The 22,970-nt window shown below is 42.3% G+C and overlaps 1 protein-coding gene across 1 annotated transcript in view; it reads right to left on the minus strand.

Moving 5' to 3' along the window:
* CHAF1A (chromatin assembly factor 1 subunit A) overlaps positions 1-22,819 on the minus strand; it is a 29,500-nt gene extending 6,681 nt beyond the window's left edge. The window contains exons 1-11 of the mRNA XM_088149325.1: positions 22,610-22,819; positions 21,684-21,738; positions 17,981-18,744; positions 12,715-12,771; positions 9,978-10,219; positions 8,566-8,626; positions 8,323-8,391; positions 6,714-6,940; positions 3,382-3,550; positions 1,814-1,894; positions 1,099-1,191 (exon numbers count right to left, since the gene is read on the minus strand). Of these exons, the coding sequence (XP_088005451.1) occupies positions 1,099-1,191; positions 1,814-1,894; positions 3,382-3,550; positions 6,714-6,940; positions 8,323-8,391; positions 8,566-8,626; positions 9,978-10,219; positions 12,715-12,771; positions 17,981-18,744; positions 21,684-21,732 (1,812 nt within the window). The 5' untranslated portion in view covers positions 21,733-21,738; positions 22,610-22,819. The remainder of the gene's footprint in view (positions 1-1,098; positions 1,192-1,813; positions 1,895-3,381; positions 3,551-6,713; positions 6,941-8,322; positions 8,392-8,565; positions 8,627-9,977; positions 10,220-12,714; positions 12,772-17,980; positions 18,745-21,683; positions 21,739-22,609) is intronic.
* Between the last annotated feature and the right edge of the window lie 151 nt (positions 22,820-22,970).

Here is a 22,970-nt window from a genome sequence, read left to right on the forward strand (position 1 = left end):
AAAGTTTCATTACAATCTATCCTCAGAGGACTCAACACAAGCAGAAACTATTTGCTTCTATTTGATCCCTCACCAAAATGAGGGCTGAACTAAGCCCCCTATCCAAAACACATTATGGCAACTGAGTTAAAAAAAACTAGTTTGTTAAATAAGCCAGGATCTCATTTAGACAGCACAATAAACTTTCAATTTCTGGCTAATTGATCTGCTCATACTAAAAGGCTAAACCAAGAATAAGAGAACAGGTGACATACAAATAGCTGATTTATGACAAGCTAGGACATGAGGTTTGCTTGCTAGCCTCTCTCTGGATAGGCTTACTGTTTTGTATAATTGTAACCATCTAACACCTACACAGTGACATTGTCAGACTATCTGGCAGAGTCAGAAAAAGGATGCATCTGAAATCTTTTGACCAAAGTGACAACACAAGAACAGCCTTTCCAAACAGATGATGAAATTATAAGCAATTCAACATTCAAGATTAGTAACTTCATGCTGACAACTGACTTCTATTGCACAAAACTAGAAAATGCCCGCCCAGAAATACAAATCAGTAATGCCTCTGTTTACATTGTGAAAGGTAAGGTCAGAGGTCATTAGACTTAAGGCTGTTTCTCAGTTACGTAAATAAGGAACCTTATTCTTTGTTTATTAATACATTACATAAGTTCAATCAGTTCATCGGTGCATAGATACCTACGTCACATCCAACACATTTTAAAAAAATGGCTATGATTTATAGCTAGTCGGTTTCTGACCTCTCCTTATAATATCCACCCTCCCCCACAATAATGGTTGTGTATATATAACACACACATTGGGCCAATATCCTATCATGCATCTGATAAATGTGATTCACTAAAGCCTATGGTTGTTTTTTTAACTTTTACTCCTGCAGAAGCAAGTACGGAAATCCAATACATCTTCCCAAATAAGTGGATCTTAAATTTGGGTTGCAGCTTTTTGACAGAGATCGTAACTGCCAGTCCTAAGGGCTAGTATATTGTCACCATGTTAGGTAGATCAACATCTACTACATAGGTCATCTTTTCAGCCTTTTAGACTTAGAAAAATTCCCTTCTGTTTGGGGCTTACTTCAGTCACGCCTTCATCCTCCGAAAGGTATCCGTGAGGAACAAAAAACCCGTCGTCATCATCTTCCTCCTCTCCCCCATCTTCTTCCTCATCCTGAGAGAAGGGAACACAGGGACAGATTGCAAAGCAGCTTCAGAAGAGCATGTTTTCCTAAGAAAAACTTCAGAGGCAGATCTTTTCAAAAGTGCTCACTGGGGGAGGAAAGGGCATTCTCAGTTTTGCCATATCCAAAAGAAATGCATCCCTCACATTTAGAAAGACTTATTTCCTCCTCACCGCCCCCCCCCCCAGCTGTGCATGTTTTTCAGGCATATTAGAATTTGAAGAATGGGGGCAGGTTCCAAATATGGTGCAGCAGCAGCAGCAGCTGGAAAATCACAAATCAGGACTGGTTTGACTCACAAGGAGGAATGCCCTTGCAGCCGCCAACCTTTAAACGGTAGGGTGTTTTTCACCCCAGGCATATGGATCTTGATGCCAGGTCAAGATTAACCATGCCCAGATCTTTCTGGCTCTTTTCTGTAAGACACTACTCCAATCATCTTCTTCCAGAGCATCCTGGCGAACAGTGTGGATGACGAATTTCTGTGCTTGATTCCAGATGTTGCCTGCAACTTTTCAATCACTAAACAGTCTGAGGGCTTCCTTTTCCCAACAGTTTTCTTGTCACTGAAGGATGGGCACTTTGCTGCTTCGTGAAAAGGCTTAGCCTTACCCCTTCACTGTGAGAGAGGGACTCCCCTGGTTCCTCCTCCTCCCACTCTTCATCACTCTCAACTTCGTAGTCCAGGAGCTTCTGCAGTGAAAGAAGCAAAGAAGCTAAGTACGTTTCAAGAAGGATTGTGCAGAGGGGGAGAAAGGTCATTGATTTAGAACAGTATCAGTGACAAAGTAGAAACACAGAATCCTAGAGCTGGAAAGGACCTTAGAGGTCATTGAATCCAACCCCCTGCTCAGTGCAAGATCCCCTAGACTACAACATCTCTGACTAATTCTGAACTAGCTGTACTTCTCCAGGATCTTTCCCAGCACCTTCATTTTTAGAACTAGAAATTGATCCTGGGAATTGAGGTATGCACAGCAAGGTCTTTATCACTGTCTCCATACATACAAACTGCCTTGTTTCAGGACTATTTCTTTGAGGTGCTCAATGCTGCATCATTGGCCGGTCTCTCCAGCAGATGATGCTTTAGAGTGGAGGCCAGGGGGCCAACACTGAGCAGAGAAAACAGAAGTTAACAAGCACCTCTTAGCCCCCGACACTCCTCCCCCACCCAAATCAGCTTTCCACCTGGTCCATCTGCTTCAATATTGTCTCATGGCTTGGCTTCAGCTCCTCAACATCTCACAGACAAGCCTTTCCTAGCCTTAGTGAAATGCCAGGGATCCTCCGCAGGCAGTCCATGTGTCCTTCTTATCCAAGATACCTTCACAGAATCATAGGACTAGAAGGGACCTTGGAGGTCATCTAATTCAACCCCCTGCCCAGTACAGGAATCCTCATGCCATCCCAGGCAAATGGCTGTCTAATTTTTTCTTGAAAATCTCCAGGGATGGAGCACCCAGATCTTCAGGAGGCAGGCTGTTCATAGCTTCATAGCTCTCAGGGTCAGGAAATTTCTCCTTATGTTGAGTTTGGAACCCCCCTCTGCAAAGCTTCCACCCATTGGTTCTTGTCCTATCCTCAGGAGACTAAATGCACCCTCTCTTCCCTGGGACAACCCTTCAAGGATTAGAAGACTGTTATTATGTCTCCCCATAGCCTTCTCTTCTTTAGGCTAACCATATCAAATTGCTCTTTGTAGGATTTAACCTCTCAGCCCCTCACCATCCTTGCTGCTCTTCTCTGCACACTTTCCAGTTCTTCAGCATCCTTTTTGTATTGTGGCAACCAGAACTAAACACATTATTCCTGGTGCGGTCTGACCAGTGCAGCAGAGAGAGGAACTATCACTTCCCATGCTCTTGACACTACATCTCTGTTCGTGCAGCCCAAAATTGCACTGCCCTCCCCCAAGGGAACACAAGAGGCTGTCCTGAGCTCAGTTATACTGACCAGCAGTGGTTCTCAAGGTGAAGTCATTTCCCTTGCCTCAGAAGCATAACTATTTCAACAGAAGATGGACCTTCTGGATGTTCCTGTAGGATTCCTGACATGGAATGTTTTCTTTCCACAAAGATTTACTAAACTGCCATTTCTTTCCTTTGATACCCACTTGGTCCCTATGGCCTTTTAACCTGTTTGTAGAGCATATGTGATGTACTGTAATGTTCTTAGCTTACCATATCTTTGGCCCAAGGGCTTCTTGGCCTTATTGCTGAAGATCTCTTGTTCCATGTGCCCCAGTAGGCAGGCCGGTGATTCTCACAGAACTGCAGGAGTTTCATCCTGCCAAACTTCTTTCTTTCTGGCACATCTTCTGCTTGGCTGCTACCCACAATGACCACATCACTGTTGAACAAAAAAAAAATGGCGTGCTCAATCTTTGATGTTGCCCACTGGGGTTCCTGACATCAAAAGAAAGTTGGGGGAAAGGGGAGCTGAAAGTCTTCCTTGCTTTCCATTAAAATGAAGTTCCTAATTAGTACTATGATAGCAATGCTTGACTAACAAGAAAAGGACTTTTGTCCCCTTCTCTAGAGATTTCAATTAAAATTGAACTGGTGAATTATATCACAGCTAAAAAAAAGTGAGCGAAAGTTAAGGAAACAGTATGGTGCAAACCACTCCGGATAAAAGAGAGGGGCAGGGGGAGAGGAGGTAGACCAATGAGAGGGAGGGGACACGAAAGCTTTCTATGCTGGATGCACAGAAATGCCAGGCACCCTGCAGTGGTAGGTTCTAAAGAGGATGACCACAGATTAATGCGTCACAAGGCACACCCTTCACGTAGGAGAGAAGTTGTGAATACAGCGCCTTGCTTGTGGACAAGACAAGCTGAGGCTTAAAGCTGAGCAAGGGAGACATCTTGAAATGGGTCCTTACCCCAGAGCATTTTTGTGAAATGATATACGCAGTGCATTCCAACACCAGGTGAATGCATTTCCACTGGTGATGGGTGACCCTATCACCACACAGAAATGACTCAGGAAGCTTCAGTGGATCTGAACAGCAGCATGTATTTCGGGAAATTATCGAAGGAACATAACACCCTAATTCTGTATCAGATCAGCATCAGATCTCACTGTGAGCCCAGCCAGATACATCTCAAGAGGCCCATCCACAAAGGTTCAGCTCAATAGCTTTTTCCATTGTTGCTGTCTGAAGCTAGAATTCAGAGGACACAGGCTTCTGTTTATTTATCTATTTTAGAAATTGCCATCCACAGAATGTTTTGCTAAAAGCCCCCAAAGCACCAGAACACACAAAAACTTCACATTAAACTATTTAAAAGGTGGGTATATACTATATTTTTTTACTAAAATATTAATTCTTGATTGATTAAAAATGGCTTCCAACTCGAGGAGGAAAGAATCCTATAAATGTCTAAGGGCTATACCATGTTAACCAGGTGAAGACTTAAAAAAAAAAAAGGCAGTGATGACTACATCATCCCTGTTCACTAACTAGATTTATATCCCATTTTTCACCCAGGAATGCAAGTAATGTCACTCCCTCGTCTGAATCCAACTCACTCTTAGAATTCTACAACCCGGTCAGGGGGAAAAAGAAGAGGTGCGCAAAACATCCAGAAGTGGGCCTATTCCAAGGGTCCCATTCTGAGGTTGGACTGGTTCTGGAACACATTGTGGGGTTACAACATTATGGGATGGAACTTTCTGTTTATTTGTGGACAAAAGCCCTCTCTCCTTTTCCCTCTTCCAAGAGTATCAGGAGCCAGACGGTCACTGAACCTAGAACCATCTGTCAAGTTTCCTTGTTTAACAAGGGATGATATTATTATTTAAATAATATATTTTTACAAAAAGATTTGCCATCAACCACTCTTGGGGCACCAAATTCTGTAATTTTAACAACTCCATCCGAAGGATTTTTTTGTTCCTCTAGTTCTCTTCTTTGGATAACCCTGCACTCCAGCAGGATGGAGAAAAAACTAATTTCTCTCTATTTACCATGTCTAATTTAATAAACATCTATCAGTCCCCTTTCTCTCTTACTAGCCATTTTCATAAAATTCTGTAAGCGAAAAAATCCATGGCAGCAGTACTACACAACACACCTGACCTAGTCAAATACACTAAGATCAAAATACCCAGAATCACTGACTTCATCAATCTCTGCCTCACTGCCTACTTTCAGTGTGATGGACAGATATACCAACTAATCAGAGGAACACCCATGGGATCACCACTCTCAGGACTCATAGCAGAGATGGTAATGCAATGCCTAGAAACTACAGCACACCCACATGTACAACCAAAAGTATGGATCCAGTATGTAGACAACCCTTTCGTCATAAAGGAACAACTAGAGAAGACACATGAAACTATCAACAACATCTGCAGAGAAATAAAATTCACAAGGGAAGAAAACAACATACTACCCTTCCTAGATATCCTCATCAGCAGAGGAAAAGATGGCAAATTAGAAACCCAGGTCTATCGAAAAACAATCCACACGAACCAAGTGCTCCATTACCAAAGTAACAGCCCAACCCCCCACAAGAGGAGCTGCATAAGAACATAAAGTGCCCCAGATGTTCCTACACTTTTCTTGGTAGTGAAGGTTTTCAAACCTCCTGATAATTTTGGTTGCCACCTTCTGTACTTTCTCCAGCTGTTTTATCCTTTTTCAAAGTTGGTGTCCACCTGAAGCTGTAGGGGGCATTCCAGATACAGACATACCACACATTTGAATAATGTCATATGGTGTGGGCATTATTGTCAGTCCCTTTTGCTAATGATCCTTAGAATGCAATTTGCCTTTCACAGCCACTGTATAGAGTTATTATTTATTTGATTTATACTCCAATCTTTCATTCAGGAGTTCAAGAATACTGCTCCCATTTTCCTTCACAATAACTCCCTGTGAGGCAGGTTGGCCTAAATAATAATTGGTTAAAATCACCCAATGGTCTTCAGTGGCTGAGGATGGACTAGAACCTGGCTCTTCCTGGTGCCAGTCCTAACACCCATCCACTGTGACTCCAAGTTTTCTTCCCTCACGAATTACAGACACCTCATCTCAACAATGGGTGTATAAAAATAGGGTTCCCCCCCCCCACTCGTGTGTACACTTACTTAAAATATACTTATCACCCAGTTTAAAGAGATCAGTCTGGAGCTCTACACAAACACATCTGGTTTTCACTACCCACCCTAGTTTGGTACCACATTCAAGCTTAGCTAGCCCACAACTAACATCTACGTCAAGATAATTTATGAACAAGATCAATACGGATCCTTGAGACTCCACCTTCTCCCTATATTGATTGAGAAAGTTGCCCATTTATTTCTACTCATTGGTTATAAATTGATACAGAAAGAGGAGCCTGTCCTTTTGTCCCATGACCGCTATTTTTACACAAGAGCCATTGATGAGGTGCTTTGCTAAAGCCACGTCTGTCCCATGACATTTGTCAACGCAGGTATTAACAGGCTTCTGAAGGAATACCATTACAATCCACATCTCTGTTCCAAGAGGAGTAACTAACCTGTTAATCCCGTCAGCACTGCGGCCGCAGAGAAGGGTGGGCTCGGATCTCCTAGGATCACGACCCTTCAATTCTGCCAAGAAAGAAGTGCTGCAGCTCTGCTCTTGCACGAACCGGTCTAATCGGTCGGGGAAGTCCTGATCGATGGCCACACGGCAAAGTGGAGCAAGAACCATGTTTTCCTTGATCTCAAAGGGAGCAAACTTTCCACACCAGCCCGCAAGAATCTGAAAACAAGATGCTAACTTTATTATCCTGCTCCCCTTGGAACGCAACGTAAGATGAAAGTTTCACTGTGAAAGCCAAGGACAACAAGACAATTAAAATGTATGCTACCATTCTGATGCTAGCATTTTGCTGCTTAAAGCAAAGCCAAATGGGTTATCCATGCTTTGGAAGAAGCATCACATCACAGCCATATTAGGCTTTTTTAAATTGCAAGTTGATTACACATACAGTGGTACCTCTACTTACGAACTTAGTCCGTTCCGTGACACTGATCGCAAGTCGAGTTGGTCGCAAGTCGAGGTAAATTTTCCCATAAGGTTCAATGTAAATACGGTTAATCTGTCCCGCCCTCCGAATTTAGTCGCACCCCGAAGCAAATTTTCCCATAAGGTTCAATGTAATTACCGTTAATCCGTTCTGGCATCTGCGGACCACGCGTCAGGAGTGGAAAAGCGCCCGCGCACCACACAGCAGGGTAGTAAGACGCCTGCGCGCCGCGCAGCGGGGCAGCAAAACACCCGCACGTCGTGGGGCGGCAAAACGCCCGTGCGTTGCGCGTCGGGGCGGCAAAACATCCGTGCACTGCGCGTTGGGGTGGCAAAACGCCCGCGCGCTGCACGTCAGGGGCAGAACAGCGTCCGTGTGCCGTGTGGTGGCAAAACGCCCGCGCGCCGTGCGTCAGGGGCGGGGCAGGGCGGCAAAACGCCCGTGCACCGCGGCAGAAAAACGCCCGTGGACCACATGTCAGGGGCGGAAAAATGGCCACAGACCACGTGTCAGGGTGGAAAAATGGCCGTACCTCGAGGTGGAGTTTGCACATCGAGGTAAATTTTTGGGGCCGGAGCTGGTCGTATCTCGAAAATTTCATAAGTAGGGGCGTTCATAAGTAGAGGTACCACTGTATTGGATAGGCTGTGCAACTCCTTAAACCAAATGTGCCTCTGTCTCAGGATTGTGCTGTGGCACACAATTAAAAAAAAGCGCCCCTGTGGTCATAAGTGTGGGCAGGCTGCCAAGTACCCAAATTCTGATCACGTGACCATGGGGGTGCTGCAATGGCCGCAAATTCAGGACCAGGCATAACTACCATTCGTTCAGTGCTCCCCTGACTTTGAATGGTCGCTGAACGAATAGTTGTTAATTGAGGATTACCTGTACAGAGCACCATAAGCCCAGATGTCCTTGCCAATGTGGAACTTCTTTCTTTAGCTAAATTGTGGTATTCCTGCTATTTTCGCACACAGTTCTCTTAACAGTTCCCAAACTTCATGATGACATTGGTCTTCTAGTTCAGGTATATAATGGTATTACACAGGAAAACACTAATAGGTTTAAACACCTCACTGGTACACAAAATCACAGAACTGGTTAGAAAACTTACTTTTGGAGCAGGCTGGGTTTTTGGTTTTTGAAAGAACCGGGTGATTTCAGCCTTTTCTGCTTTGAGGCGCTGGATTAAAAAATGGACAAAATTATATGTCACAATCCATGAAATTAAGAATACCACTGCAAACAAAGCCTTCTCTAAGAGAAGGCAAACTTTGTCCCTGCGTGATGGTAGAGCACTTCTTTTGAACTCTGCACTCTTGCTGGAACTGAACAAAAAAAGGGCTGCTAGCTTTACCTTCTCTTCCTCCTTCAAGCGCTTTTCTTCTTCTTTTTTCCTTTTCTCTTCTAATTTCGCCCTTCAAAATAAAGCCCAGATTTAGGAAATAAAGGTTTATTTAGGAAAAAAGGTTGAGGTTTAGGAAAACACAAGCATCAGGATCGTTCAAATGTGACTCAGATATTGCAGGCCCAACAGATTGATGACACTACTAATTATAACAATAAAAAAGGTAACTGGATTTTCTTAAAAAAGCTTCCAGCTCCAGCACAATATTTGTAATATATGTGTTTTTGTGTAAGCGTGTAGGGAAAATAAAACAGCTAGATAATGACACTTATTACTGAGATATACTGAACTTCACTGCACAGTGGCAACATGTCCAATTATACCACAAAGTAGTTAAAGAATTAATTTATCAGCAGTTTGTTCCAAAAGAATCCAGTCTTAAAAAGCCAGCCAATAAAGTAAAAAAACAACAAAACCTCAACAACAGCAAAAAACACCCTAGCCTTTTAACTCTTAAGAACCGATGCTAGGTTTGTAACAGAAAATCAGGTTGGATAAACAGCCAGCAACCTTTACTCCCCTGTGCACTGATGACATTACCTAGCCTGGTAATGAAATGTCGGCAAGAAGAAAAGAAAGCCCAGGGACACCAAGAATCCAACAAGGAGAGGTAAGGAAAGGAAGGCCCTGGAGAAATCAGCAGGAGGGCCACCTCACTATGCCGCACTTGAAGCCAAGAATATTGGTGGAAGTTATCCAACTGGCTGGCCTTGCCTCAAACTTTCCAGCATTTTCTTTTCCCTATCTCCAGTTAACTGCCAATCCTTGACTTCAAGTGCAGTGTAATGGGAGGGAAAGGGATCAGAGAATGGAATGGAATGTAAGTCATGGGGAAAATGGTGTGCCTGGGTCACCTGAATATGCCTCACTTGAAGCTAAGGAATTTGTGGCTGTCCCCCCAGTGCCTTCTTTCCCCTACTTCCACTTAAGTACTGATGTCCTTGGCCTTTTCCCTCTTTCCCCACCCCCAAAACACTGGATATGGGTGTTCCAGTTCAGGAACATTTTGCAGATCCTTTGTTTAAAGGCATTTTCTATTGGAAAAGCTTCCATTTGAATTTCCAGTTTGAATCCAGTTTTAGGATCAAGAGCCAGAAGAAGCAGCCTTGAAGGTATCAATCACAACTGGACAGCAAGTTGCGTTGGAGACAGAGTAGTCTTCGCAACTTGGGTGAAATATGAATTATGAATCAACGAATGAACGTCCTCATCAGTGGTAATCCTAGCAGGATTAAAGCAAACCAACCGATACAACAGAACACAATTCTACCGAGAGGAAGCAGAAACTGAGTCCAACCACCAGAATCCAACCAGCATATCAGAACAAGCTGATTGACGATCCCAAGCAACAGTTTACTTACTCCAGGGCTTCCTGCCTCTCTTTCCGTTTTTCTTCCTTTGCACGTTGTTTTTCAGCTTTCTCTTTTTCATCTTTCTCCTTTTTCTCCCTCCTTTCTTTATCCTTCAGCTCCTTCTCTTCTTCTTTCTTCCTCTTCGCCTCCTCTCGGGCACGTTCTTTCGCAGCCTTGGCTTCCTTTTTCAGTCTTCCCCTCTCCTCCCGTTTAGCTTGTAGTTTCTGAAGCTTATCTGCACGTTCTTGGTCCTTTAAAAAAAAAAGAAGAAGAACAGAAGAGGTCTTTATAGGGAATTCTTGACACAGTCATATCCCCACAGCCAAGCAGCCCAATATGTGTTAACAGGTACAAGGTTCAATCTCTGGCTTCTCCAGCTAACGGAGATCTCTCTCCAACCAAGACTGTAGAAAACAGCGATCAAGATTCTATCATTATATAGGAACCCCAAAAGCAAATGGCTTTGAAGAAGACACTATGTTAGGGGCTGTCAAAAAGATATTGCTCTTATAAGCCATTGTTTGCTTCCTCAGTAAGAAACAGGGGAGAGGGAGCTCTCCTGTATTGTGAAAACCACCACAATCCTGATGTGACTGATTTATAATCCATCTGGCAAATATTAGCTAGAAAAAATGACTGTATGCGTAATTCCTTGGCTGCATAAAGGCACCTTCTAGATTGCACTATTTCAGGATGCAGGCTGACTACAGGTAGTCCTCACTTAACAACCCTAATAGGGCCAGCAACTGTCACTAAGTGATGCGGTCATTAAGTGAAATGTCACGTGACCACTCTGCTTAGCAATAACAGTTCTGGCAATCCCCGTTGCTATCGTTGAACGAATCCCACCCAGATCCAAGCCATTATTGGAAGAAGGTGAGGGTTTGCCTCTTCAACTCTCCCGCATCGACTATTTCATGACCATCTCTGCCCTTTTGGCCGCCCACCTATCTGCCGCCTCCCCACCACCTGGCCTTGCCTGCCACTGCATTGCACGCCACTACCGGCTGGGGCCTTCTTTCGCGCCAGTGCAAGCTGGAGCCTTCTTTTGCACACTGACCAGGTCCTTCTTTCGCGAAAGGAGCCCCAGATGGTAGCAGCACAGCACAACCCCACCTGCCCGTAGCTCTCACCCATTGGCCTGCGGGATGTTTCCACAGTGCCTACCCTGCACATGGCTGGGATGGTGAGCCCAGCAGAGGGGAGGCAGGTGAAGATGACAAAGGTCAGCTCTCTCTCTCTCTCTGTGGATGTATGGTTGTAAATGTAGGCAGGCCCAAATTTTGTTCACTTGACTGTGGGGGCAATGTGATGGATGGAACTTCGAAGACTGGTCATAAGTCCCTTCATTCAGTGCCGTTGTAACTTTGAACACTTGCTGAACGAATGGTCGTTAAGCGAGGACTATCTGCATGTTCATAGGCTGACTGAATAAAACAACTTTCCACATCATAGGTATCACCAGCTTGGTTAATTCAGCGGAAAGGTTTAAACTCACACAACTATATGCTTCACTTCTTGTCTCTTATTCTTATCCCTTTTAAAATTATCTGTCCTTCAAAATTAAAGCGAAATCCTATTAATTCTGGGAGATCTCTGAAGGAAGTGTTGGTGTGGCTGCCACCATCAAATCCTTTCCTGGTTTGCTTGTTATTTTTTTTTCTCCTCTCTTTTTTTTATCCGTCAGAAGTAACATGACTAGGTGGAACATGGGGAAGACAGAACAACACAGTCACTTTGTTAACATTGAAACAAAGAAACAATTAAGTAACTAAAAGGGGTTACAAACAAGTTTTGTTAATAGAATAACATACCTATAGTCTGCTGATCTTTGCCTTCCTTGGCACTAAATATATTCTTAACCCTATCACTCTGATAGGTGGAGGTTTTCACAGGCTAGGACTCTGAACCTCATTCAAACCTGTCCTTCCACCCACATCTCCCAAATCATCGTCTCTGTAGTTCCCTCTCCTTCCAGGATATAACTGGAAGGAGGTGTTTTGCTTGGACTGGTAATTCAATCATTGCAACCTCCAGCCCCCAAACAGAAATAGCAAAACGTGTGATGTCCCACTTGCTACTGGATATTGCCAAGTCCAGAAAGAGCTGTATCACATAACAACTTTGATTATACAAACTAGCACTATCAAAGTAGCATATTAGCCATAAAAACCTGGAAGATATGGGATGCCGGAAGAGGCCTTTTACTAAGTCAGGCCACGTTCCATCTGATTTCATAGTGTCTTCCCCAGAATTTAGATCTTTTCTGGCCTAGTTGGAGACGTGGGACTCCATAGAAGCTAGGACTTTCTTGCCTGCCGAACAGGTGGCTCTGAGCTGTTCCAGCAGGCAAAGTTTATGACTTATTAGGGAGGTGCATGCTTCAAAAACATTGTGGAAGAAGCACTTCAGACCTCATAAAAGTAGAAAATCTCTCTGCTACTCATTAAAGCAGGCTTTTCTCAGGCTTCTGTGCTTGAACAGCTAGACTGCTAAAGTGACTGGTTACGTGCCATCAAGTCGGTGTCAACTCTTAGCAATCAGAGATAATCTGCTAAAGTAGCTCATATTTTATTGGGCTTTCATGAAAGCCTTTAAAAAAAACAAAACAGGCTGCTTTAGTGATGACCAAGAAGTTCCTGTCATTAAAGCCATTTAATGCTATCTTTCACATCACTTTCTAAGCATGCACACTTTTCAGTACCAAAAGCACAGCAAGTAAACTCAGTCAGTGGAACCGTCTTACCTTCTGTAGCTTGAGTTTCTCCTTCTCCTCAGAACTTCGATGGACTTTCGGAGAAGCCTGAAATTGGAAGGATGGAGCAGTTTATAGCATCAGCATTCCTTTAAGCAACCAAAATTAGGACTAGGATTTATACATAGCACAAACCATAATGGGGTGTTTTGGTTGTGAAAACCCAGCCACTTTGCAAGCTGTCACTTATAGCATGATGCATTTTATTCAACAAATCACAGGTAAGGGAACTATGTATTAGCACAAAGTGTGAATCAGATCAAAGAGTCACTTTTGGCATCTTAAAAGACCAACAGATTTATTATGGCATAATACAGTAATCTGAATTCCTCATCCATTCTTTAAGAAACAGGGCAAGCACAAGTCTACCTTCTGAAACCAATGTTTCAAAATGCATCTTGTGCATATAGATACAGAATGCAAGGCTCTCCTTCCGCCCATTCTTGTGGGGCTGCACTTGGCAACACCAAGCTGCATTTAATAGCTTTTGTAAAAAGAGAAACACTGGGAAGTTTTTTGAGGGTAGAGTCAGGTAGTTACACCTATCAATTTTCTACTTATCTTCAAAAATCATAACACAGAAAACTGAATTTTTGGGTAAGGTGATTAGAAAAGCAGCTTTGGCACATGGAGTCTGCAATGAATTCCAGCCCTACAACATGGATGAGAAGACCTCCCAAAAGCCCTCCTCATTCAGAGATGGGCTGGGACTACATCTCCCATAATTCTTACCCAGCAGCTATAATGGAAGCTGTAGTCAAGACCATGTTAGGGAAAGCTGCCTTTGAACAACATAGCCTTATTCATATTATTTGCTAGTTTCACACTCCTTTATTTTGTGCATTAATTAAAAGAATTAATACAGGTTTTAAAGTATACAGCAAACAAAATCAACCTATCAAGTAATTTGAAGACAGTACAAAATTAATTTCTATCATGATAACTCACAGCTTTTCAGAGCCTTTCAAGTCTCAAACTGTAAACCAAGCAGCAGTATAAACTGACTTACGCTATATTTCAAGGACATACCATTGCAAATAAACAGGATGTAAGAATAAATAAAAGAGTAGGGGTTTATTTAGCCACTATAGTTCCTCATTATAATTATATCTAATTGAATATTCAACCATAATGTCTAACTGAATATTCAACTGCACTGATCTATAAGAATATTCATCCTGTGTCTCTAAAAACATTTTTATTTTCCTTCAACTTAATAATCTTATATACTACTTCCAAAGGCAAATATTCTCACTAGCAAAAGATGCTTCCACTTTATTATTAATATGGAGATCTGTAATATTTTCATTAAGATAGTATTACACCAAAGACCATCCAGAAAAATATAGCATATAAATCCAGTATATCTACTATCTTAAACTGAAGGCAAAATGCAAATGCAGCATCTCCCAGAGAACTAGATTTGGTCTGTTTGTTGCCATAGTTCAATGACAAATATACAAAAGTGGACCCCAGTGTGACAGAAGGAATACGGTATCAGGCATTTTCAGTAAAACAGGCATCAGATGCATGAAGCAGGAATTTCTAAAACAAAGGCATGTCCTACTGACTCTATTTTGTATCTTCCTTGCAGCACAATATTTAAAAATACAAACTAATTGTGCATAAGGTACCTGATTTTCTTGAAAGTGTATCAGCCAAGCATTCTATAATGCATTTATTTCACCAAGCAAACTCCTAGTCCCGCTAGCTTGCTCATATGGCTTTAAAATGTTTCATTTTACCACTATGGCAAACAGGCAAAGCAAGAAAACGTATTTGCAAGATGACTTAAAAATCAATAGGATTTTCATCTGAACATTTTGAAGGGGGATGAAAGGATGGAGATTATGTTTTGCAATGTTTGAGAGTTGCTGTTCTGGCTATCCTTCAAATGAAAGGATAACCCTGCCTCCCAATTCCAGTTGGTTAGAATAAACATGAGAAAACATACCCCATTAACTTTCAACAGGAGCAGGAAAAGGGATTATGTCTCAGCAGCAGCAGAGAGCTAACCCAACCCGGCTTGGCCTGAATTTATATCAAGGCAAGAATCTTCTCCAACTGTTTCCATGAAGGCTATTTATTCCAGCTGTGGGCCCATTAGTTAAACAACTTAAAATGAAAAAAAATGCAGTAAATGAACTTAGAATTGCCACGAGTGCAAATCGTATTGGCACTGTGACCTCCCTTCAAGACTTTCCCATCCTTATTTGAAATCAAGAAAATAAACATTGCCAGCTAACCAAGGTTTGGCCAATTGAACAATTCAGGACTTTGCTTCAAACCAAGTAACATGCTTGGTTTGAAGTGAAGCTGAATGAAACTAACATATTAAAAACATTGTTTTTTAATGCTGGGACAGCAGCAAACAAATCAGTTTATATCCCAAAGGCCTGTGAATATTTTCCAAAAACAATACAGGGAACCTTACTACTAGCTGGAGAGCTTCATAATATAATGGCTATCTGAAAAAAAACACAGGCAACATGCCACATTACACAGCTCAGAGACCCAATAAAAACAAAACAGAGCAGCTTTTTTAAAAAAATTACCCACTACAGTACAGGACACTTTGGAGAAGTTGACATCCATCATACCAATTCATGCATTACACTAAGTCAGCAGTGAGTAAACCTTGGCTCATATTTAGCATTTCCAGCTGCCTATTTGCTTATGCAGTTAGGGTTAGGGATGAAATTTTCAGACCCTTCTGAGTTTTTGGTGGAAAGGGGCAGATTTTAAGAAGCAAAGAGTGTGCCTTTAGTGCTACAGAACACAGCCATAGATGTATACTAGTTAGCAGCATAAACCTTCTGTGCCACAAGGTACAGGGATAGCTGGAAGGGGACACATTTAGCAACTGGACCTTGTGCTTCCCACAGCCCATATATGTGGCATATCTGCTGACTCAGCACAAAGTTCTATGTACTGTATGCCTTTCTAAAGAAAACACTGGATGTTAACAAGCTTGCTTCATTACAAGCAAGCTTGAATCCTAACATATCAAGCTGTATTGTAACATACAATCCTCTTACTCTTCACCTAATATTTTTTGGCTGGTGGGCTAGATGTTCTCACAAAGGAATTTCCAAACCGTTTCCTGTAATCACTGAAAAATATTCACATTATTCCACTAGAAGTTATCTATAGACAGCATTTAATGGCCCATAACCACTGGGATTTAAAGGAAATTCCACAGCACAACCTGTTCCTTTTGGATTGTTTCCCTCCCTATCACACACACATATGATATCTGCTCTGTGGAACAGCTAGTTCTATGGAAATGAAGTGCTGGGTTTTATTCCCGTGAGACTGAAGATTTTGAACCTATTGTCCTCAGCATGGCATACTTACTGTATTATTTTTCTTTTATAAATATACTAATGCTACATTGAAAGCCAGTTACCGTGACTTTTAGTTCCGCCTTAGGCACAAAGCCAGCTGCGTGACCTTGGGCCGGTCACACTCTCTCAGCCATAGGAAGCAGACAGTGGCAAACCACTTCTGACATCTTGCCAAGAAAACTGCAGGGACTTGTCCAGGCAGTCGGCAGGAGTCAACACTGACTTGAAGGCGCGCACACATACATGTACAAAGTTACATTATTAATACAGTACAGCTCCTCCACTGCAAATTTTCAAAGTGGCATTTCAAAGCTCATTCCTTCTTGTTCCCTAAAGTCCATTCTCATTCTCCAAGTTAAATCCAATAATTGGAATAGCTTAAAGCTAACTTAGAAACTCTGGGCAGTTTCTTAGTCACTGGGAGTTGGACAGCATATACATTTAATAAGTTATTATTATTCTACAAATGCCCTCAGATTTGATAATTTTCTGGAATCCTGCATGCTATAGTGAAAACTTTTCCATTCTATATTATTTTTCCCACAGAAATATTCACAAAACATTTTCAGTTTCTAAAAGTGCACTATCTCATAAAACTGTGCACCCTTCATAAAGAGAATCGATTTGTCAGCACCTTACCATATTTAGCAATATGCCAAAATCACTTTCCAAGTAAAAATATCCTGTATTATTTTAGCAGGCTTCTGTTCATGCAACAGGTTTTTCTTTATAGCATTCCCCCTGTACCCCAAATCTATTTCCAACAATTTAGGGGAGAGTGTGCAGGAATTACTAAGGAATAATCAGGAACTTCATAGGAAGTTGCCTCATAACTGCTCAAATACTTGCCAAGAAAGCTTTCTCCCTGTGTAGAACTGCCTTAGTATATTTAGTACCTGCCACCCCCACCCCCCAGGTTTAGCACATCCTTTGAACACTTATTTGACTTCACCCAGAAAGGAACATATTTTTAAATTGCCATACAGAGTTTCTAGAATGCCTTCTCAGAGTGCTGTTCACAAAACATGCTTAATTAGGTCAGATATAAACTGAGCAGGTGTTTTTAACCATGTAAACCTTCACAAGTGTTAACTTTGTATTCATTTGTGTCTTGGAATATTGTCCAAAAGTTGGACTCTGAAGAAACTGGATCGAAAGAGTATTGATGCTTTTGAATTCTGGTGTTGGAGAAGACTCCTGAGAAGACCATGAACAGCCAAGAAAACAAACAAATGGATCACAGAACAAATCAACCCAGAGTTCTCACTCAAAGCACAAATGAGCAGCCTCAAATTATCCTACAGTATTTCAGACACAAGATATGAAGACCTAGAAGAGGATGACCAGCAGCAAGGTGGAGAGACCCAGTTACAGGGGCAACGGGTGTATCCCTGGGAGACGTGAAGGATTGGCCAAGGATAGATTGCCATGCAGAAAATCTATCGAGGTAGCTACTAAGGGTCAACACTGATTTCATGAGATATAATTAATCGATCAGTGTTGTGTAAACCAGTCCACACTGAATATATCGTGCAAACTGAGAAAATAGGCTAATTTAGTAACCAAGTTAAACTACTTGAATAAACCAAACCACTTTTATTATTTGTTGTTTAAAAAAACCTATTATTTTAATTTTTTTTAAAAAACTATTTTATTACATTTAGATGTATATTTATTTCTCTATATTACCTGTATTGCACAACAGGCAATATCCAACTATTTTTATCTAAATAAAAGCACAATTTGTTTTTTAAAAAATCGTAACACCTGCAAAATGGATAAATGACAAAGGCAAAAGGTTGGCGAAAACAGAAATTCTCTCCAAGACTGCTAAGGAAAGTTTATTTCTACCTTGCCCAAACAAATTGCAATTTTTACCATTAAGTTGCTTCCCTGAAACAGATACTAACCTTCCAAACTGGTGTTGAAGCAGCTAATGGATTAACGTTATGCTCCTTGGTGGCCAGAGATTCAGGAGAGCTGGTAAGAGAGAGAGAACTTAAGGAGGAATTTGTACATGGCGTGTCCACTTCAGGACAAGATTCCATGGTTTCATTTTCAGAAGCCAGGCTCCTTTCCAAAGATGCAGCTTGAGGAGATCTGGCTGCCAAGATATCCTCCAGAACCACGACAGGCATTTTCTGTTCAAATATGACATTTTGGGGTTTGTCCTCCTTGGAAATATTAGTTCCTATCTCAGTTGACACCAGACTTGATAATTCCTTATTTGTTACATCTAAGCAAGTTTCTAAGCAAGGATCTACCTGGTTGTTACATGTGGAATTTTGGAAACCAGGCTGGCCTTCTTTCTCCTTTGAAGTTTCCTCCAAAGATGCTACTCTGTTGTTGGACTTGGGACAGCCCGTGTTATCATTCAGTCCGTGATGAGGGTCCCCCGTCAAGTCTATTAAGAGCACAGGCTGACTTGTATCATACTTTATACTTTTCTGCACAAAGTTATCTAGTGGCCCCTTGCCATTAACCAGTTTTGGAACATGCGTTTCAGTTTCTTCCTCACAGCTGTTTTCCACATTGTCCGGTAATGGATGCGGCAAAGCAGGACAAGGTGTGTTTTGATCGAGAATGTTCTGCAAACTCCTGGCTTTTTTAACGTCAGGGTTTGTGTCAAGTTTCTCCTTTGGTATGGGATTCAAGCGCTTGAAAGGCAATCGAGCTGGAATAATAAGATCAAGAAAATGAACATTATTATTTATTTTATTTTTATGGCCGCCCATCTCATTTAAGCGACTCTGGGCAGCTCACAACAGGTAAAAACAACAATCCAATAAAAGCAAGTTAAAAAACCAATATACAAACATATAAATCAATCAATAATAATTTTTAAACAAAAACAATTGTGATCAGTGGCAAAATCCCTCCTTACATCAACTCAACCCATGGGGCAGTTTACAACTGATTTTTACTTCCTGCTTCAAATTATTTAAATGTAATGTACAGGTCCATCTTATTTATAAAAATACATTTTAAAAAATGGAAAATTAAACATTTAGTATCACAATATTTCCTATGTGGGATAGTGTGTTTTACATACATTAGAGTATTTGATTCCTTGGGCATGAAAGCTGGCTGAGTGACTTTGGCCCAGCCACTCTCTTTCAGCTCAGCCCACCTCACAGGGTTGTTGTTTTGGGGGAAATAGGATTAGATGTGTTTGCCACCTTGTGTTATATATATAAAAAGGAGGAATAAAAATATAATAATAATCCCTACAGCAAAATATATCAGTTTCTGGCCCAGGCCAATCTCTTAACATCTGACCAAGAAAGGAATCTTGCAGTAGAAAAATATTCTTCAGCTACAAGCTCTTGTGAGGAAGGAAAATGCCATGCTGGGGATCATTAGGAAAGGAATCGGAACGGAAACTGTCAACATTTATTACCCTTGTACAAATGCTTGATAAAAAGACTACTATCAAGATAAAAAGGTATCCAAATGATATACTGTAGGACTGATTCTCAACCTTTTCCTTTAGATGGACTACTACCAACATCATCAAAAGCTTTTGATGATTATCACATAAGCCAAAAGACAGAATGCCTGCAGATATTACCCATACATCCTCTTCAAATGACATCTGCAGAACTCCAAATGAAATAAAAATATTTTATTCTTCAAGACCAAAAATTAACATGGTTGCTAAATCACGTGAGATGTTTGTGTTCTTACCCAGACGTATGAGATTTTGGTTGTCTGACACCCATATCAGGGACTACTTGAAGTTGTCAGGCTCTTGGGGAACTGCCTAAAACTGAGGGTGATTCTTTTCCAAGCACAATTCTCACAGAGTTCTCATTAGCAAGACTTATTGAGAAGAGATGGGATTACAAGAATTCTAGCAACTGAACTTTTTCCCATTTAGAACCAATATATTTCCATGTACATTATGGCAGAGAGTTTCTGATTTTCTTTCTTCCTGTAATCCAGTAAGGAGACAGGTCTCTTCACTAATAATGGAGAAGCTTGTAGCTGGCTGTTAACATTACAGTCTCCAGACTATTCGTCAGCCTGGAAACCAACGTTTATGGATGTACTTTCACAGTCCATCAGTGGATCCTGGAACAGAGACTACAAACGACTGAATTTGGATATGAGGAACATCCCTGACAAAAATTTACAATGTAAGGAAAAGGAGTGCATGGTTCAAATGTGGATAATTTTTTCTCTGTTAAAATACTATAAGCTGGAATCATCCAAAGAAACTAAACCAGGAGAGTCTGGACAGGTAAAGTACCTTTTTTTCAAATAGGGCATAATTAAACCGTGGAATTCACTTCTATCAAATGGAGCGATGGCAACTTGGATAGCTCTGAAGGAGGATTAGGCAAATTCATGGAAAACAAAGTGGTTGAAGGCTACTAAGGATGACTGATACACATTATCTTCTATATCAGACTCATTAAGCCTCTTGGTAGGAGTTGCTAGGGAACATGAGTGGGAGAATATCACACAGGTGATATTGAGATACTGGGCTTCCCCAGCATCTAACTGACCAATGTGGGAAGAAGTGACTGGATGAGAAAGACTTTATGGTTTGAACCAGTTCTTATGAAACATAGGAGGTTGGGGACCAAAGGAAATACTTTTTTGAAAGCATACACATCTTTCAAATCACCAGAGCCTTTTAAAACATAATTAAATTTTAACCAAGCCTAGACTCTATTTACTATAGCTTCCCATTCTGAAATAATTGTTTGATTCTGCCTCCAACTAGAAGGAAATATTGTTGAATTTTTAATTTTTATGTTGTATTTTGCTATCCAGAGATCTATTAATAAATAAATGTTCAAATTTATTTATTAATAGATAAATTTATTTGAATTTTCAAATAAATTCAAACTTTACTGACAATGAAATTTATTGCTACAGGACACAGAAAATGCTGCCAATTTAGCTCCAAAAGGGAATTTCGACAAATTCAAAAACAATAAAGCTATCAATACCAGCTATGAGTTACAGTGGTTCTGTATCCACCATACTTTCTCTGGTATCAGAGACAAATAATATAGCTGAATTCAGACATAACCTTAAGCTATGTGGTTACTTCCTTTTGACTTAGAATGTTATATAAAGCAGCCTACTGGCATTATTAAACCATGATTTACTGCTTAGTAACAGGAATAAGCCCAACCTACTATAGCTTATTCCACATACTTATACAAATTCTGACTTAGTATAATGCTTGACCTCTTAATATGAGTACCTAGATTCCTAAGTACAGTAAGCTATTACCACTCATCCCACAGCTCAAGCAAGAATGCCCAGTTTTAAAGGAGACCTGGGCTTCTGACTTTGCAGATGCACTAATAGTTTAACGGGGGATTATCTTGAAGTCACTGCCCACATCAGCACTGTTCAGGACTCTCCCGACCAAGACCAAGATTAACTGATATCTGCCACCTCAGCCAACAAGGTTAACAGAAGAAAGGACCCAACCCCAGTGTTCTCGCAGTCCAATTTCTGCAACACCATGAAAGGATAAAGGTACAAAACACAGAGCTTGAATGCAAATAGTATTACAACTCCATTTAATATCAAAAGCATAAGGCAGAATTGAAAAAAACAGATCATATATTTTGAGAGGAAACAAGTTACCTTGGATTAGCTTCCGGGCTGGAACTCCTGCTTTATTTCGACACTCCATAGTTGCCTAGCAAAGGCAGATAACCATTAAATTTCCATAGACATTCAGAACAAATATAATGCTGGTCACCTCAGATTATTAATTCACGATGGCCTTTGCCCAATCCTTCTTTGGATCACTCAGTTCTGTTCACCAGGCACCAAACCCCTCTTGTCATTAAACCACACACGCATATATACGTACGCACGACAAAATTAACACTTCCCGGTTCTGATTCACCTAATATACCCAGTACCTTGCCTGGATTTAGTTTAAGCCAGCCACTGCAATTTGCAAGCCATGGTTGAGGCCTTAAGGTGCTGAGGGAACCCCTGGGGGACAGTATTTCCACGTGTCCCCCCAGCATCCGATTTTGCTACCATCCCCCTCCCTGGGCCAGTCCCTGCTTCCTTTGCTCAGTTCCCCCCATCAACACCCATTTCCCCCCAGCACGCAAGAGGGGGTTCCCACGACGCATTTAACTTGTCCCGTGGTTTAAGCCCTGCTCGGGGTTCACACGACGCCTCGAACCCCAGGCTCAACCCAGGGGTAAAGCCCTCAGAGCCGACGAGGCCTGTGCGGCGAGTCCTGCCTCAGTTTCCCTGCTGCCCTCTCTCGCCCCCCGCCCGTCTGCCTGCCTCAGTTTCCCCTCAGCGACCCCTGCCCGCCCGCTTCAGTTTCCCTTCAACGACCTCTCCCGCCCGCCTGCCCCAGTTTCCCCTCAGAGACCCCTGCCCGCCTCAGTTTCCCCGCCCGCCCGCCTGCCTGTTTCCCCTCAGAGACCCCTGCCCGCCCGCCTCAGTTTCCCCTCAGTCCCCGCCCGCCCGTCCGTCCGACTGCCTCAGCTTCCCCCCGCCCAGGCCCCCCCGCCCCCCGCGGGTCGCTTCTTGTCCCTCACCTGCCCGGGGAGAAGAGGGCCGGGCGGCGAGAGGACGACGCCTCCCCTCACATCCCCGGGGACCGCAGAGGCTCGTTGTTGCTGCCGGCCCCGTCCGGCTCACCGTCCGCCCAACCGCCCGCTCGCTCGTATTTGGCGGGAGTTCGGACGACCTTCGCGCTCCGGCGCCCTGATAGGGCGGGACGCCGCTCCCACGTGACCCCGCCGGCTCTAGGCGAGGGAGGGAGAAGGGAAGGAGCGGGAAGCGGCGGCGGCAGCTCAAGATCTCGCGATAACAGCCCCAACGGGACGCGCCTGGCCCCACCCCTCCCAGTGGGCTGTAGAGATCGGGTGAAAAGGCGACGCGTATCCACTGCGGGTT

Source organism: Python bivittatus, unplaced genomic scaffold (genome assembly GCF_059951505.1).
Source record: "Python bivittatus isolate LINGU-HERP-01145 unplaced genomic scaffold, Pbiv_v1 ctg000580_np1212, whole genome shotgun sequence".
Lineage (NCBI taxonomy): Eukaryota > Metazoa > Chordata > Lepidosauria > Squamata > Pythonidae > Python > Python bivittatus.